General features: G+C 33.5%; 1 protein-coding gene across 1 annotated transcript in view; it reads left to right on the top strand.

Moving 5' to 3' along the window:
* The window catches only part of NBEAL1 (neurobeachin like 1), a 186,418-nt gene that overhangs the window by 42,300 nt on the left and 124,539 nt on the right, over positions 1-19,579 (top strand). The window contains exons 7-9 of the mRNA XM_074299004.1: positions 2,021-2,103; positions 14,217-14,302; positions 15,167-15,473. Coding sequence (XP_074155105.1) covers positions 2,021-2,103; positions 14,217-14,302; positions 15,167-15,473 — 476 coding nt within the window. The remainder of the gene's footprint in view (positions 1-2,020; positions 2,104-14,216; positions 14,303-15,166; positions 15,474-19,579) is intronic.

The following is a 19,579-nucleotide window of genomic DNA, read 5'->3' as shown; positions in this document are numbered from 1 at the left end:
GATCTTCTGGTTCTGCTCATTTCACTCAGCATCAGTTGATGTAAGTCTCTCCAGGCCTCTCTGTATTCCTCCTGCTTGTCATTTCTTACAGAGCAATAATATTCCATAACCTTCATATACCATAATTTACCCAACCATTCTCCAACTGATGGACATCCATTCATCTTCCAGTTTCTAGCTACAACAAAAAGAGCTGCCACAAACATTTTGGCACATATATGTCTCTTTCCGCTCTTTAGTATTTCTTTGGGATATAAGCCCAGCAGTAGCGCTGCTGGGTCAAAGGGTATGCACAGTTTGATAGCTTTTTGGGCATAGTTCCAAATTGCTCTCCAGAATGGCTGGATTCTTTCGCAACTCCACCAACAATGTATCAGTGTCCCAGTTTCCCCACATCCCCTCCAACATTCATCATTATTTGTTCCTGTCATCTTAGCCAATCTGACAGGTGTGTAGTGGTATCTCAGAGTTGTTCCCTGACCTTTTTTGATGTTATTAGATTATCTGTTAAATATTATAATTAAAAGATTTCTCATTTATATCTATCTGCTATGTTAACATAGTAAGTTTAGAATGAATTACATGTCACAAACTATAGAAATAAATTTTCTGTCAGTAGAGGATGTTCATTACTTTGGTAACATATTGGGAAGGAATCAAAACATTAAATTTGTTAATCGTCTGCTTTAATTTACATAAGTTTATAAAATGGAAATAGACTTATGCAGAAGTTCTAATTACAATTCATACCTACTTATATCATCTAAATTGATTTCAATTCTCACTATCTTTCTTACCTGGTTAACTTAAAAGAAATTTAATACTTCTTAGCTGTGTGATCCTGGGCAAGTCACTTAACCCCAATTGCCTCAGCAAAAAAGAAAAAAAAGAAATTTAATTTAAAAGGATCTTTTTTTCCCTCATTTGACAAAAGTTTGAAATGGTAGACCAAAAGGAAATCTTGCATTTCTGTGAAGTTATATTCATTTCGTGATACCAGAAAAGATAGGACTTCACAAATGGTTATACAGCATCATTCTACAATTTTATATTTGGACTTAAAGTATCTAAGACAGTATAGAAAATTCGCTATTTTCTGTTTATATTTCAAGTCAGAGGTGTCAAAATCCTTCTGCAGGCTCCCTAAAAACCTTTAGCCTAAACCAGATTAAACTGTTATTGGACAATGTTTAACAAAATAAATAAAAATATAGTGCAATAAAGATAACATGAATTTGTGGTTTTCTAAATCATTTTGCTGCAGGATCTCTTTTTATTTAAGTTTCATATTATTGTTCTAAGTGATATTTTTAGATTCTTCTTTATCTGCTTTTATTATTCCATTGCTAAGCATAGTCTCAAGAATGTGGAAGGTGGGGGACTAGTATCTACTATCATTTCTGGCAAGCCCTTGTTATTAGACCTATTTTATAGTGGAACCTACAAGCTAGGAATCTTTAGATTATTGAAATCCAAGAGTGCAGGATTGGAGGTCAAAACAATGTTTGAGCATGAACACCATCAAGCCTAATTATTCTAGTTTCAAATTCTTGATACTGCAAATAGCAGCTAGTTCAGCAAACATACTGGACCAAGCCTGAGGGGAGTGGGGAGTAGGGTGGCAAATGGCCTCAGGAGATGGAATAATTAATATTGAAATGTTGATTTCTGATCTTTTTAGTTAAATTAGAACTGTGACACTAATTTTTTATGAATTAAAATTTCATGATAAAATCCCTTCTCAATATCAATTTGGAAAGAAATTTGTTTTATTTTTGTAAATAAATAGGAGCTTGCTTTTGTAAATAAAAGATGCTTTGCAGTTGTTAAAACAAATTCTTTCAAAGCAGTAAAATCTCTATTGATGTTGATTTAAGATCAGCCCTAAACTTAAAAAAACCCTAGGTATATGTTTTAAGCTTTCATTGTTCTTTTGATTTATTCAAAAATATCTTGGTATATGTTTGTGCATTTGCTAATTATACATGTTGTAGTTTTAAAAATTTATGTTTAAATACAGAAAGAGCCTTAGTACCGTGGAAAAGAGCAGACAGAAATACAAACCAGCCTCTCTCACAGTGGAGTTCATTCCTTTCTTTTACCGTAAGTAACACTTTCAATTTATTAGTGTCATAGTTTTCTGTTGGTGTGCATTCTACTGTAGTTGTTAAATCTACAAGATGAAGATTGTGTGACACAGCAGAAAAACATTTATTGTGTGCTACATGTAATGCTCCCATGGAAAAATAATTCATTCTTCATATCCTATGTTGTCAGTTTTACAAACTATTCTTAAAGTACATGTAATTTTCAATCTAGGTAGAAAGTTTTATAAAACTTTGGTAGCTCAGTATTTTTTAGAATTTTATATTTTTTAATCTAAAAATTAAACTCCAGAGATTTATGAGAACATATATTTTGTGGTACTATTGAAAACTGTGATGTATCTTGTGAAATACATTGTGGTGTAGGAGAAGGAGAAGAAGCCAGGTTATCCTCAGCTTTGCCATTTAGTAGCTTTGTAACTTTGAATGACTTATTTAACCTCTACGATCTAGACTCCTCATCTGTGAAGTAAGATGATTGGATTAGTCGATCTTTTAAGAGTCCTTCCAAATCTTAAATTCTGTTATTCTTTGTATTGTTATATTTATTTTATTATTATTTATTGATTGATTTAAACTTCTTGATTTCTTTCTTGGTGTATATTCTTTGAAGTATAATAACTGACTAAAAGGCATAAACAGTATGTAAGTCTTAGTATATAATGATGTTATATTGACCTCAGGAAATATTGAATCTATGGTACAGTGTCATTAGCAGTGAATAATTTTGTTTTTTGTACTCCTTTATTGCCGGGTTCACAGTTTTCTGGTATAAGAGCTATATGATTGTGATGTAAAGCTGTTTTAATTTGTTTTTCTTTGAGAGATAGTATTTTATAATGGTCAAGAAAGCCAAGTAGAAACTATAGTAGGATAATTTTGCCAGCCCAAGTCCGCAAAATATAAACAGCTAGAAACATACAAGCTAAAAAAAAACAAACAAAAAAAAGCTCAGTCATGAATGAGTTTAGCTCATGGAAGCCTTCCACCCCTAATACCAGGGCAGTCTATGAAAATGTAGAGCCTGAAGCTATGTTCCTGGAGGATGGGAGTTGTAAGCCCAAATCAAAATCTTGCTAAGTATAGCTGAAGGCCACAATTGTGTTGTTCTAGCCCTGAACCAGGGGGAAATGATCTAGGTTTTGCCTTAGATCATACCACATAAGCCAGCTGCTGTAGAGCTCCTTGAACACAGCCTTTAGTACCTAAACTCCAGATAAAGATTAATTCCAAAGAGGGCCTTTCTGCTTCTTGTAGAAATGCACAGAATCTAGCTTCAAAATAAAGCTTTGATCTAAAAGTATGGATAGAAAAAAAAGTAACATCAAAGTAAAGAGAAAACATCAAAGATCATTTTTGTGGAGTCAAGAGACTCAACACAAAAACCCAGGAAATACTACCACATCATCCACAAATAGTGCCAGTCAAAGAAAATCCTAAAAGAGCCACAGGCACTGTCATTGAAATTCATGGAGGAAGTAAAATAAGAATTAAAAAAAAGATGACATAAATGAAATGAAATCTCTAGAGCAAAGAATAAGGAGAATAAACAACTCATTACAAGATGGATAAAATCTTACTCAATTAATAGATTCCATGAAAATTAAATCAGTTGACTCCTGAAAACAATATGAAAAATTAAAATAAATTGAAAGTTTGAAAGAATATCAGAAAAGAAATATTCTGTTTGAAACAGTGAATCTGCAAAAAAATTTTACAGCCAGATAATCTTAAGAATTATTGAGCTATCTGGAAACTTCATTCATAGAACACATTTTAGAAATAAATTAACATTTTAATTAAAAACTATCAAGACTATTAATAGAGTGAGAGGAAAATTTAAAAAATCTAATAATTATCTCCTGAGGAAGAGACCAAAGACAAGTAGATACTTTGAAATGTAGAGGAAGACATATTTGAGCAATGGGAAGAGACAGTATCATCCATTTTGAGAACCTACTGCTCTTTTGGAAATCTTCTAGGGTCATAGAGGGAAGTAAATAAGACCTAGGAACAGTTTTGTTATATTTTAATGGACTTATGGAAGAAAAAAGAAGGAAGAGGGAACTTTAGGGAAGAAAGAAAAGGGAGGGGTATTGTTTATATGCCAACATATAAATGGAGTAAATGAGGTGAAGATTATACAAATGTGGATGTAGGGAAGGAGAGACTAGGCTACTGTATAAATTTCATTTTCAGCTGTACCAGACAAAGTAGGGTCAAATACACATGCAAACATTTGGTTTAGAAATATACTAAACTTAACAGGAGACAAGAAGGGAGAAAGGATTAAAATTCTAAAATAAAATTTAAAGTTCCTTAGCCTTTTGGAATATCAGAGTCCAGGACCTTCAATCCTTCAATGTGGACCCTGCTAGATCCTGAGTTATTGTGGCTCCTCTATATTTGAATTGTTTTTTCCTAGTTGCTTAAAGTATTTTTTCCCTTGGTTCTGGAATTTAGCCACAATATTTCTTGGAGTTTTGATTTTGGAATCTCTTTCAATAGGTGATTGATGAATTTCTTCAATGTCTATTTTACCCTCCATTTCTATAACATCTGGGCAGTTCTTATTGATCATTTCCTGAAAAATAGTGTCTAGGCTCTTTTTTTCATCATGCTTTTCAGGAAGTCCAATAATCCTCAGATTATCTCTCCTAGATCTATTTTCTAGGTCTGTTGTTTTCCCAAGTAGGTATTTAACTTTTTTTTTCTATTTTTTCATTTTTTTGATTTTGCTTGACTGATTCTTGGTGTCTCCTCGAGTCATTCATTTCCATTTGTTCAATTATGATTTTTAATGAATTATTTTCTTCATTTACTTAAAAAAAATTTTTTTAATTGTCCAGTTGAGTTTTTAAATGAGTCTATAGAATTTTTTTCCATTTTGCCAATTTTATTTTTTAGAGAGTTATTTTCTTTTTCCAATTCACTAATTCTGTTTTTCAGGGAGTTGATTTCTTTCTTTCTTTCTTTTTTTTAATTAGTCAAAAACATTTATTCATTTTTTAAAAATAGTTTTTATTTACCAGATATATGCATGGGTAATTTTACAACATTGACAATTGCCAAATCTTTTGTTTTAATTTTTCCCCTCCTTCGCTCCCTCCCCCCAGATGGCAAAAATGCAAGTGGACAAAAATAGAGGGATTGGGAATTCTATGTAGTGGTTCATACTCATCTCCCAGAGTTCTTTCGCTAGATATAGCTGATTCAATTCATTACTGCTCTATTGGAACTGATTTGGTTCAATCTCATTGTTGAAAATGGCCATATCCATCAGAATTGATCATCATATAGTATTGTTGTTGAAATATACAACGCTCACCTATTCTTCACCTATTCTTAAGTCTGATAGGTAATATGCTCCATGTTCTGCAAATTTTCTTGTAATATCTCTCTTTACAACTAGGTCTGGTATCCATTTTGACCTGATCTTGATAAATGGAGTATGATATTGGTCTGTACCCAATTTCTGCTAGACAGCTTTCCAACTTTTTCAACAATTAAAAAAATTAAATAATGAATTATTTTCCCAAAAACTTAAGTCTTACACTTGTCAAATTATATTCATTTGCTGCTGTAGAATGTATGTCTACTTTGTTCCATTGATCTACCTTTCTTTTTCTTAGTACCAAATGATTTTGATAATTATTGCTTTATAATGCAGTTTGAGATATGGTAATGCTAAATCTCCTTTGTTTCCATTTTTTTTCCCCGTTAGTTCTTTTGATATGCTTGATCTTTTGTTCTTCCAAATGAATTTTGTTATTATTTATTTCTAGCTCTATAAAAGCATATTTTTAGTAATTTAATTGGGATGGTGTTAAACATATAGATTGTTTTTGGTAAAATTGTCATTTTTATTATATTGCTCCTATCTAGCCGTGAACAATTAATATTACTCCATTTATTTAAATATGATTTTGTTTGCATGTTGTTTTTTTGGTTTGTTCATGTAGATCCTGGGTTTGTTTTGGTAGGCATAATCCCAGATATTTCATAGTGTCTAGAGTTATTTTTAGAGCTATTTCTTCTTGCAGGATCTTGTTGGTAATATAGGAATGTTGATGATTTGTGTGCATTTACTTTATGTCCTGCCACTTTACTGAAAATATTATTTCAGTCAACTTTTTAGATGTTTCCTCAGGATTTTTCAACTGTATCGTCATATCATCTGCAAAAAAAGATAATTTGGAAGGCAGCTAGTTGGTGTAGTGAATAGAGTACCAGCTCTGAAGTCAGGAGGATCTGAGTTCAAATCTGGCCTCAGACACTTAATACTTTTTGGCTGTGTGACCCTGGGCAAGTCACTTTAACTCTAATTGCCTCAGCAAAAAAAAAATAATAATAATAATAATTTTGTTGCCTCATCCTGTATTCTGATTCTTTCTATTTCTTTTTCTTCTCTTAGTGTTATTACTAGGATTTCTAATTCAATATTGAATAATATTGGTGATATTGAGTATCCTTCTTTCACATCTGATCTTAATGGGAAGGCTTCTAACTTATCCCCCATTACAAATAATGCTTGCTAATGATTTTAAGTAAATGCTTCTTATCCATTTATGGAAAAGTGTTTTTAATAGAAATGACTGTTGTACTTTACCAGCTGCTTTTTCGGCATCTATTGAAATTATCATATGATTTTTATTATTTTTGTTATTGATACAATCAGTTATGTAAATAGTTTTTTTATGTTAAACTATCCCTGTATTCCTGGCATGTATCCCACTTAGTCATATTGTATAATCTTTGTAATATATTGTTATAATCTTTTTAAAATAGCTTTTTATTCACAAGTTATATGCATGGGTAATTTTTCAGCATTGACAAATGCAAAACCTTTTGTTACAATTTTTCCCCTCCTTCCTCCCATCCCTTCCCCCAGCTGGCAGGTTGACAAATACATGTTATATATGTTAAAGTATATGTTAAATACAATATATCTACACATGTCCATACAGTTATTTTGCTGTACAAAAAGAATCGGACTTTGAAATAGTGTACAATTAGCCTGTGAAGGAAATAAAAAATGTAGGCAGACAAAAATAGAGGGATTGGGAATTCTATGTAGTGGTTCATAGTCATCTCCCAGAGTTCTTTCGCTGGGATAGCTGGTTCAGTTCATTACTGCTCTATTGAGCTAAGTCCATCAGAATTGATCATCATACAGTATTGTTGTTAAAGTATATAATGATCTCCTGGTCCTGCTCATTTCACTCAGCATCAGTTCATGTGAGTCCTCCCATGCCTTTCTGAAATCATCCTGTTGGTCATTTCTTACAGAACAATAATATTCCATAACATTCATATACCACAATTTATTCAGCCATTCTCCAATTGATGGACATCCACTCAGTTTCCAGTTTTCAGGCCACTAAAGAGAAGGCTGCCACAAACATTCTTGCACATACAGGTCCTTTTCCCTTCTTTAAGATCTCTTTGGGATATAAGCCCAGTAGTATTGTAATCTTTTAGCTAGTCTTTTGTTCAGGATTTTTGCATCCATATTCACTAATAAATTGGTTATACTTTTATTTCCTTTTACATTTTCTCAAGAAGTTTGGTAGGACCCGTTCTTGCTTCTTATTCTTTATGATTTATTGCTCTTTAATGTTTGATAAACTTCAACTTCCCTTATAAATATGTCTGGTCCTGGTGCTTTTTCTTAGGAAGCTCATTTATAGCCTGTTCTTTTTTTTTTTTCTTTTCTTTTTCTTAAAACAGGCCTATTTAGATATTCTATTTCTTCTGCTAATCTAGGCAGTTTATATTTTGTAAATATTCTTCCATTTTACTTCAATTGTCAATATGTTGGCATATAATTGGACAAAAGAATTCCTTTTAATTGTTTTGATTTCATCTTCTTTAGTGTCATATTCACCCTTTTCATTTTTGATACTAGAAGTTTTTTTTTCTCTTTTTAAAACTCATTAACTAATGGTTGATTTATTTTATTGATTTCTTTTGGTAATATCAATTTTTTCATTAATTTTTTATTTTCTTACACTCAATTTTATTAATTTCACCTTTATTTTTTAGGATTTCAAATTTAGTGTTTAATTGAGCATTTTAAATGTGGTTCCTTTTTTATAGGTTTTAAAATTTCATACTTTATTCCTTGGTCTCTTTTTTCTTTTTCTTTTTTTTTTTTTTAATTGTTATAATAAGCACTTAGGGGGATATACATTTTTCTATTATTATTACTTTTTATAGAATAAATAACAAAAACAGTCAGTAATTTCATTAAAGAATAATTCATCCTTGCAAAACTTTGTGTTCCAAATTTTTCTCTCTCCTTCCTCCTTTTCCCTGGACAGCAACTAATCTAATGTAGGTTAAACATGTGCAGTTCTAAGCATAATTCATGCTGCACAAATGAGATCAAAAGTGGGAAAAAAATGAAAAATAAACAGATCAAGCAAACAAACAACAACAAAAAAGGTGAAAATACTATGCTGTGATCCACATTCAGTCTCTATAGTTTTCTCTTTGGATGCAGATGGCACTTTCCATCACAAGTCTGTTGGAATTACCTTGAATCATCTCATTGTTGAAAAGAGCCATTGTTGAGAGAGTCCATCATAATCTTGTTGTTGCTGTGTACAATATTCTCTTGGTTCTACTCATTTCACTTAGTATTATTTCATGTAAGTTTTTCCAGGATTTTCTGAAATCAGATTGCTTATCATTTCTTATAGAACAATAATATTCCATTACATTCATATACCATAACTTATTCAGCCATCCCCCAACTGATATATCTTGTACTTTAAGATTAGATTATTTAGTCTCTGATGGATTTTTTTCTGTGTTTTCATGATCCCTTATTAAATATAATTATTTTATGTATTATGTTCTGTGAAAGAAGCAATTTTTTTTTTTTACTTTTTTTTTGGGGGGGAGTTTGTTTAGTTCTGGGACAGCTAGATGACACAATAAGTGGAGTAGTGGCCCTGAAAGACCTGAGTTCAAATCTGATCTTAGACACTTAACATTTATTAGCTGTGTGACACTGGACAAGTCACTTAACCCCAGTTGCCTCACTAAAAAAAAAAAAAGGGAAAGATTTGTTTAATTCTTAAAGGAGAAGATTGAAGTCTTCTACTGTTATGGTACAACTATTTCTACCTGTAATTTATTTAATTTTTAAAAATGTAAATGCTTGGGTCTTTATCCCAAAGAGATTATAGAAGAGGGAAAAGGACCCATGGGTGCAAAAATGTTTGTTATAGATCTTTTTGTGGAGGCAAGTAATTAGAAATTGAGTGGATGCCCATCAGTTGGGTAATAGTTGAGTAAGTTATGGTATAGAAATGAAATTTAATATTATTGTTCTATAAGAAATGATGAGCAGGCTGATTTTAGAAAAGCCTGAAAAGACTTACGAATTGATGGTAAGTGAAGTGAGCAGAATCAGGAGAACATTGTGCATAGTAACAGCAAGATTATGTGAAGATCACCTATGATAGACTTAGTTCTTCTCAATAATGGGGTGATCCAGGGCAATTCCAATAGACTTGGGATGCAAAATGTCATCTATTCAGAGAGAGAATTATGAAGACAAAATGTTAATTGAAGCATAGTATTTTGCTTTTCTTTGTTCATTTGCTTTTTCTTTCTCTCTTTTTTTTTTTTAATCCTTTTGGTCTGATTTTTTTTTTTTTTTCAAAACATGACAAATATGAAATTACGTTTAGAAGGATTGTACATGTTTAGCCTTTATCAGATTGCTTGTTTTCTTGGAAAGGGATGGAAGGAGAAAAAATTTGGAACATGAACTGTTGTGGAAATGGATGTTGAGAACTATCTTTACATGTACTTGGAAAAATAATATACTATTGAGAAAATTTTTTTAAATGAGAATACCAAAAAAATAAAAATTAAAATGTAGATGCTATGATATTTGGTGCATAAATTTAGTATTGATCATGCTTCTTTATTTGTGGTTCCTTTTATCATAATATAGTTTCCCTATTTATCTTTTTTAATTAAATCTATTTTAGTTTTAACTTTGTCTGATATCATGATTGCTACCTCAGCGTCTTTTGCATTGACTAAGGCATAATACATCCTATTCCAGCCCTTTATTTTATTTTATTTTCACAATAGTATTTTGTTTTTCAAATTACATGTAAAGATAGTTTCTAAGATTTATTTTTGTAAGATTGTGTTCCGCATTTTTCTCCTTCCCTCCCTTCCCTTATCCTCCTTAAGACAGCAACAATCTGCTATAGATTTTTATACATACACACACAAAATCATTTAAAACATTTTTCTGTATTAATCATGAAAGACTAAAAGGGAAAAAGTATGAAAAAGGAAAAATAAAAAAAAAAGTGAATATAGTATTTTTTGATCCACATTAAGTCTTCATAGTTTTCTTTCTGGATGCAGATGATATTTTCCATCTCAAGTCTATTGGAATTATCTTAGATCACTAGTCACAGTAGCTTGCTGGGTTTTTTTTGTTCACTTCACTCAGAATCAGTTCATGGCCTTTCTAAGATTTCCCGAAACTAGCCTGTTTATCCTTTTTTATAGAACAATAATATTTAACTACATTCATATATTATAAGTTATTCAGCCTTTCCTCAACTGATGGTCATCCACTCAATTTTCAGTTATTTGCCATCACAAAAAACTGCTGCTACAAACAATTCTGCACATGTGAGTCCTTTTCTCTCTTTTATGGTCTCTTTGAGATATAGACCTCCAATGCCACTGCTGAATCAAAGAGTGTTTATAATCCTTTGAGCATAGTTTCAAATTGCTCTCTAGAATGCCAGACCTTTATTTTAATTCTGTGTGTATTTCTCATTTTAAAATGTGTTTCTTTTAAGCTGCTTGTTGTTGGATTTTGATTTTTAATCTACTCTGCTATACATTTCCATTTAGTGGATGAATTATTCTATTCATATTCTGTTATAATTATTTCCTGTCATCCTGTTTTTCCTCACAATTGTCCTTCTCAGCCTCTCTTTTTACCCTGTCCCTTCTGTAGTTTACTACCTCCCTATTCCATACATTTTTAAAGAATCTCTCCTTTATCCTTTCCCCTTACCCTCCTTTTCCTTGTTCTACCTACTCTTCTAAGGGTCCCTCACTTTTCTTTTGCCCTGCTCTCCTAAATCCTAATCTTTGTACCTTTCTATACCCTGCCCTATTCTGTTCCCTCCTCCTCTTAGATGTATATGCTCTCTCTTTAACCCAAATATCAGCCTTTTACCCCTACCTAACTCCTCTGGATCAGTTTTTTCTTTCATGCTTCACTAATATGAGCTGATTGTTTGCTTTTTTTTTTTTTTTTTTTAAACCTTTTTCTATACAGTTTTCCTTTTTAGAATTACCACATCATGCTCAGCTTTCTCCCAATCTTTCTTTCAAACTACCCAATAACTAAGACAATCTTAAGTATACGGTTTACATTTCCATGTATAAAAAGTAATAAATTGCCTTTATTGAATCCCTTATTATTGGTCTTAGAAGTTTACCTTATATTTCTCCTGGGTCTTAGGACAAAAAGAAATTTTTTAAAATTAAATTTTGGCTTTTTTGCAACAAAATCCTGAAAGGTTGTCAGTCCGTTAAATGTCCCTCTCCTGTTCCTTGTCTCTCATTTAGGATTATACTTAACTTTGCTAGGTAAGTATTTTTGGCCACACTCCTTCTTTTGTTCTTTGATATAAACTGTTCCAAAACCTGCAATCGTTTAGTGTAGCAGATCTTCTAATTGTGGCTCTGCAGTATTTGAATTTTTTTTCGACTGTAGCTTTCAGATAATCCAGTTATTTATGTTTTCTCTTCTTTATCTGTTTTCTAGATCAGTTGTTTTTCTTATTAAATATTTCACATTCTCCTCTGTTTTCATTCCTCATATTTTGTTTTATTATTTCTTGGTCTCTTATAACTTAACTGTTTTCCCCTTCTCCAGTTTTAGTTTTCAGGGATTTGTTTTCGTCCTTAAGATTCTGGATCTTCTTTTCCCATTGGTTGACTTTGTTTTCATAATTTTCTTGGTTTTCTTAGATTGTTTGTCTTTTTTTTTTTCCCCCCCTAATTTTTCCTCAGTCTCTCTTATTTGATTTTTAAACTCATTTTTACGTTTTTCCAAGATCTCTTTTTGGGCAGATGACTATTTAATGTTACTGTTTGGAGTGGAAGAGGTTTTTTTTTTTTTTTTTTTAATTGTTTGTTTCATTATCCTACTCTGAAAATGAAACTCGGTCTTTTCTATTCCCATAATAGCTCTCTGTAGTTGGGTTCTTCTCCTTTGCTTGCTCATTTTTATTTTTTATTTATAATAGCTTGTTGTTTTCCTCCTCTTTAGTTTCGGGGTGGGGGGGATGTTGACTCTGGCCTCAGTTCCTTGTTATTTTTCGAACTTTGTCCTGGGCTGAGCGCCTCACTCCTTTTCTCCAAACCATAGTTAGGTCCCCGAGGACTGTCCAAACCTTTTTCTTTCTGGCCTGGAACCAAAACTAAGAACTCATCCTTCCTGTAAGTGCCCATAGCCAGCAGCATGCCAGCCCCACTGCTTCTGCACTCACTTAGTGTGCCCTGGTTCTTTCTCTTCTTTTGTTATTGGGCCTGGCATCCCTCAGCAGCAAAGATTCCTTCAGTCTTTCCTTGATCGGATGTCTGACCCAGGACTCTGCCCTTGAGGTGAGAATTCCTATGGCTGCAACTAAGATTGAAGCTACCTTCCAACCCAGCTTCCCCGAAGTTTGTCATTTGTTATCTCAATCAAGATCACCCGGAAGTGTTTGCACTTCATTCAGGTCAAACCTCTTTCCCTGGGGTCAAGTCTCAAATCTTCTCCAGCTGTCCTTGGAGGACCATTGCTCTCTCCCAACTCTTTGTTTTTACCTCTCTACTTTCATCTGGAGGCACTATTTTGTCCTGTTTGTGGAGGAAATCTGGGGAGCTTGGAATTTTCTAACCTTACTTCACCACTTTTTCAGAATCTTCCTTTGTATACCTTATTTCATTTCTTCTATTTTCATTTCTGTCTTTATGGACAAGGATATATTTGATGATTTGCTCTCTTCTTTTGGAATAATTATAAGGGAATTCTCTGAATCTAAGGAATTTCTTGATTGTGTTTAGAGTTTTCTTTTGTTCACTCTCATCTTGCCTCAGTTACAGGATTTGGGTTTTGTACCTGGTTTAGATTTTGCTCCTTTGCCTACCCTTAGATGGTATAGGCAGGATCTCCTTGGTCTTGGGTGTGGCGACTGCCTTCTTTATAAATTTTTGGGGTTTCACTCAGATTCCTGGTGGCTCAAGTTTTGTTGTTGGCACTTTCTGTCTTTACTTTTCACAGTTTAAAACATGGCTCTATCCTTTGTTGCGACACTATTTGGTGTAAGATATATTCTTTTCTTTTACTGTGTTTTGGACATGGACTCCTTGGGTGCTGGATGAGACTGTAGCATATTATACTGCCTGGGTTCTTATTGAGTCTCCCTTAGGGCTTCTTGGGAACTTATTAAGCTGTTGTGACAGTTGGACATTGGTTTGGTCCTATTTTTTTATTCTAGATTGCTCTTGTTTTTTCCCCAGTCTGGTCTCTACTCAAGAATTCTGCAGAATTATTCCAGTATTTTTGCATAGTTTTGGTCTACTTGGGGAACTGATGGATATTTCTCTTTGATTTTCTTTATGAATTTCAGACACTTTTCTGGTAGGTTTTTTTGTTTGTTTTTTGCTGAAGCAGCAAATTTGAGATTATTTTTATAGCAACAACTGTCAGTCTAATGTTTGTTCACCTTGAAAATCTTCAGAGACTAATTACACTTTATTAGGTATCATAAAGGAAAGACAAGAATGATCTTTTAAAATTTTAGTCTTAACTATGTACACATTTGATTTTTTGACCTACTTGAAGAGTTGTTTAAAATTAATAATTTATAATTAATTTCATGTGTCATTTTTATCAATATGGATAGAATAACAATAGAAATTACATACTGATACTATTAGGAAGCAAGATATATTCAGTAAAAGTTTATTCCTACCATGTCATAATCTTTTAAAAATTGAGATATAATTAACAGAAATAAATACATTGTTAAATATAAACCTATTTCTCTATTTTATTTGTAGAGTGTTTCCAGGAAAGTGAACATCTCAAAGAAAGCCTCAAATGTTGCCTGTTACATCTCTTTGGAGCTATTGTAACTGGTGGACAGGTGAGGAAAATATTTAAAAAGCTAGAGCTTATGTTACATGTATAAAGGCTATTATAGTGTCTGCATGAATTAGGTGCTTAATAATTTTTTTTTTTTTAATTGAACATGGAGCCCTAGCTTCTACATCAAAGTTGTTGTTAACTTCCTTGGCAGATGATAAAGCAGAATCAATTGATATATATATAGTGGTACTGAGAAGAAATACTTGTAATTTTTGAGCACATAGTTCACAATATTAATTACCATCTATTCATGTGATTTCAATGATAATTATATTGCTTATATTTCTTTAACACCAGTTTTTGGAGAAGTAGCTAGCTAGGGGTTTGAGGTGCTTTGACAAAGGCTTGGAGGGGGAAGTAAGTCTAGGAGATAGTTGGGTCATGATTGTTAATGCACATATAGCAAGGTCCGGAGTTGTGAATCAGAGCCATTTGGTTAGGCAAAGTTACTGAATAACTTGATTCAATGTTCAATTAAAAATCAGAAACTAGAAAGACTGAGAGAGCCACATAGAAACAAATAGGAAGGTATGAACAACATTAGAACCAAGAGATGTTGATAAATTAGGCAATGTTTTATTCATGCCTCAGAAAATATTAGAGCCTGCCTTTTCAAACAAAAGCCATTTACAGAATTAAGCTTATCTGAATGCTAGTAGGAGGAAAGACTTTGAACCTTTTGGCTCCTTTGAGGAATTGTCTTGAGAAAATTTAATTCCAATATTCAATAGACGAATGCAAATCCCTGGGCTTAAGTGGTAGAGCTCATAAAAATGAAAAAAAAAAAAAAAAGATAGTATTTTAAGTGTAAAAGGCAAAATAATTTTATATTAATATTTGATCGTTGTCTTGTGGGTTTCAGAGGAATGCTCTCCAAGCAATTTCACCAGCTACTATGGAAGTCCTTCTTCGAGTTTTGGCAGATTGTGATTCCTGGGATGATCGAGATCCTGAGGAAGTGAGTAAGAAGGCAGAATTAACTCTTAAATGCCTGACAGAAGTGGTACACATCCTCTTGATTAGCAGCTCAGACCAGCGTCAAGTGGATACCAGTACCATTTTGGAGAATTACTTCAAGTTACTGAACTCGGACCACTCTGCATTGCCTCCTCATGAGAAATCCAGACAGTGGGAGAACCGGTTCATTTCACTACAGATCCAAATGTTAAGTGAGTGTTAGAATGAGTTTCTCTTTTTATTTTGTTACATCTTTCATAGTATATTTCTTCTTTTCTTCTAAATTCAGTGACATGATAGGCAATATTAGCAACTTGGATATATTAGAAATTTTCCTTTGAATATGGACAGTAGCATAAAAACTCAACTCTCTTCATGCAATAAAAACTAGTTTCTTTATTCATTAATTACACATAGAAAAGTATATGTGAAAGAAGGAAATAATTTTGATGTTATGAAAAAAGATAAAATAATTTTATGAGTTAATGCCATAATCTTTTGAACTGAAATAATATATGAAATATATATATAATAATATATAATATATGAAATACTTATACACATTTAATATTATTCTTTAAACATAATATAGTCCAGTGCATTCTGTTTTACCCTTTTTCTACTTGCAAGAAAATGGAGCTTAGGCAGGAGAATGTGAGATTGTCACTTGAAGCCTGGAATCCAAATTTTTTTGACTAGTAGAAAGAGCATAGGATTTAAGAAACTTGAGATTCTCTTTCAGACTTCCGTGTGTTATCTCCTTGACCTTTTGCAAGTGAAATGATCTCCCTCTCCTTTCACCTCTCTGGGCTTCTACTTCCTTATCTGATAATCAGAAAAACTACAATTAATGTCAAAATATAGAATAAAAGAAAACAACTAATATATAAGAACTATAGTCTTTTCTTGTTGACTTATGGCAGGCTTAACTTCCATTTTTCTTACATTCCACTCACATCTTGTTTTAAAATGACAAATACTTATTTCACATTAATATTGCTTTTCTGTTTACTAAGCTGTTAGGATATATAAAATCTGGAATTTTTTCATTTATTCAATAATCATCAAGCTATTTATACTATTGGCCATGTACTGTATTGTTATTAAGAGAAGTACTTCATAAAATCACTTCTCAGAGTTTGTACACAAATGTAAATTTGCAAATTAGAATATGAATGCATAATAGAAGTGTATCCTTGTTCAACTGCTGCTTTCAATTTCTGACAGCCAACTTTTTCTTTGTAAAGCAAAATCTGTATTCTGTGGTCTTTTGTTAGGAAGCTAGCCTTCTGTTCTAATCTGTTATTCTTTTGTTTTGTTTTTTGCTGAGTCAATTGGGGTTAAGTAATTTGCACAGGTGGGTCACATAGCTGGGAAGTGTCAAGTGTCTAAGGGCAGATTTGAAGTCAGGACCTCCTGACTTCAGGGCTGGTGCTCTATCCATTGTATACCTGGCTGCCCCAATTTATCACTTTTTAAAAATTCTGATGTATAAATTTATGTAAAACTTTAATAACTATTGTTATTCCTAGTATGTATATCTGAATTTATATTGACATATTACCAGATTGCCTTTGGAATTGTGAATTTTTTTGTCCAAAATATCTCTTGAAAGTGGTCTACTAAGTTATAGGGAGTTTATAATTCTCACTGTTAAGCGTATCCACAATGATGAAATTGCAAATGCTTAAATTTTTGGAGTATAGAGGTTCCTAAGATTCAAACTTAATAACTATCAGACACTTGTGATTTGTGGACAAATCACAGGGCAAATAATATCAAAAGAAGGAACCCACTAAGAACCTTCTAGATCAGGAGTGAGGAAACTTTTTTTCTGCCAAAGGCTATTTGGATATTTATAACATCATTCACTGGCCAAGCAAAATCAACTTATCAACTTATAGAATTCAAGAAATGGAAATTTATACCTAGCTTTTAGCCCATCACCACTTATGGTTGCCTTAGCAAATGATTTTGCACATCTTATATACCCTGTGGGACAGGCGTTCCCCACCCCTGTTCTAGATATTATGAAGTACTATGAAGCAAACTGAAGGTCACAGGGGAACAGAAATGGTATTTTCATCATTACTTCTACTAGAAGATGTAATGTTCTTGGTGGTTTTCTGGAGGTCTTGGATAGCCTTCATTTCAGTTGAGTAATCATCAGGAGAATAACCTGGTGTTAAACTCCAAATACTTTCTTATCTCCTTCACAATCTAGTTTCCTTGCCTAGGGACCGGGCTAGCTTTCTTAGAAGGCCTTCCAGAGGTTGTGGAGAAGTAGGGTTTCAGAGAAGAAGTGAAGGAAGAGAGCTTGCCACCATGGTGATGTGAGCTGAAGTGAATGAGCCAAATGGCTCTGTGTCCCTTCTGAGTCTGTCTCTGGCTCTTTCTCTGGCTATTTTTTGCCCCAGTTTATGTGCTCTATTATAATTACATTAGCATAGGTGTGAATCTTGTAGAATTATATTAAGTACTAAGTACATGTACTGGACTAGAGAACTGTTAAGCACCATGCTAAACTAGACAACCATTGTCTTTATCAATTCCACTGACTTAGCACCTTTTAAGAGTCCTTGTTTCATCAGAGTTCTGGCCCATGACATTTCCTGCTTTCTTTTGTTTTAGAACATAAGGTGGTCACACCTTCCCTGGCTTCTCAAGGAGGTGAGAACCCCAAAAAAGGAGGTGATTACACCTCAAAAAAGGGGTAAAAACACCAAAAAGGAGGTGATTACACCCTCCCTGACATCTCAGGAAGGGAGATGAAAACCAAAGGAAAATGGGGAATAAAACCAGATTAGCAGGTTTCTGAAGGGTCTCACTTGAAACAGGTGTACATAAATCCATTAACATGGGAGGTATTATAAACAAACAACCTGAATCAACATGAGGAATTATACATGTCCAAAAGTCCTAGAAATAGTCCAAAGGCAATCTATTGTCCATTATTTCATGTATCAGGAAATCCAATAATTCCTGCAGGTTTTGAAGTCCTGCAGTAGTCATCATCTATCAAGGAATCCAATAATTCCTGCAGATTTTGAAGTTCTGCAACAGTCTTAGCAAGAATTTTTCATCTCAGGGAATCCAATGATTCCTGCTGGTTTTGAAATTCTGTAACAGTCTTATTATCAGCCATGCTCTTTCAGTGTCAGGTGTTTCTTAGGTCTTCTTTGTTTCGAGGTTTTTCTCTTTTTCTGCTTCTCTCAAGGTGTTTGTTGGGACCCATCTGATTCCTTCTCCATTTGTAGAGATACAAGCAAACCCTTTCCTCCCAAGCAGGTAACCTATCTGGTTCCTTCTATTTCCCATTTTCTGGATCTCTCCTCATCACCTGGCAATTATATTGGAGTTGCTCTCACTGGACACTGCCCTTCTGTTTAAAAAAGCCTGTATTCTCCCCAATTGTAATCCCTTTCTCCCATCTGTTTGCTTTTCTACTGATTGATCATGTAATCCCTTTCTTATCAAATTGTTTCTCAGCTGATTGATCATATCAGAATCCTGAACTTCTAAAGACTCTCTGGGTGTACTTTGGCTGCCATCATATCCCACCTGTTTTTTGTTTGAGATTTTAGAGCTGGGCCCCACCTCTCATTTCCCTGGGTCAGTCTACATGCTGAGGCCCATGGAAACCCTTGTTGCATTTTGGACCTAAGGTTTTGGATCTTGTTCTCCCATCATGTTTTCTCACTTTATCTCTTTGCCTGCATTGAGTTTTCAGATGCTCTACTATACCATACTGAAAGCATTGACAAGTCTCTCTGGAAGTCCCTTGCCAAGAGGGATCCCGTCTTCCCATGTTCTGCATCATAGTCTGGGTATAAAAGGCATTTGTGCCCACTGTGGCACAGCGTCTTATGATCTTCTCTAAAGGAGCATCCTTGTGTAGTACCCATATAATTCTTATACAAACCGCATTAGCATTTTCCTTAGCCATTTGTCTTATCATAATTCTTGTAGCTGCATTTTCTCCAATTGTTTGTATGACACCTGTCTGCAGACAGTCTATGAAATCAGCAAAGGGTTCCTTTGGATCTTGCTCTATTTTTGTGAAGGCTTCCGCTCCATCTTTTCCTGGAAGGGAGCCCCATGCTTTGATAGCAGCAGCAATTTGCTCATATGCTATCAAAGGGTAATTAATCTATACTGAAGTGTTTGCATACTAACCTTTACTGGCTAGTTGGTCAAAGATGATTTGTATATTAACTCCAGTTTGACTACTTTGTTGGGCTTGAATCCTACATACTTCACTATATTCCGAAAGTCACAACAAGTTTTGTCCAGGTTCTAAATATGTTCTTGCTGTAGC

This window comes from Sminthopsis crassicaudata, chromosome 3 (genome assembly GCF_048593235.1).
Source record: "Sminthopsis crassicaudata isolate SCR6 chromosome 3, ASM4859323v1, whole genome shotgun sequence".
Classification (NCBI taxonomy): Eukaryota; Metazoa; Chordata; class Mammalia; order Dasyuromorphia; family Dasyuridae; genus Sminthopsis; species Sminthopsis crassicaudata.
The sequence above is the reverse complement of the archived record's forward strand: the minus strand, read 5'-3'. Positions and strand labels throughout refer to the sequence as shown.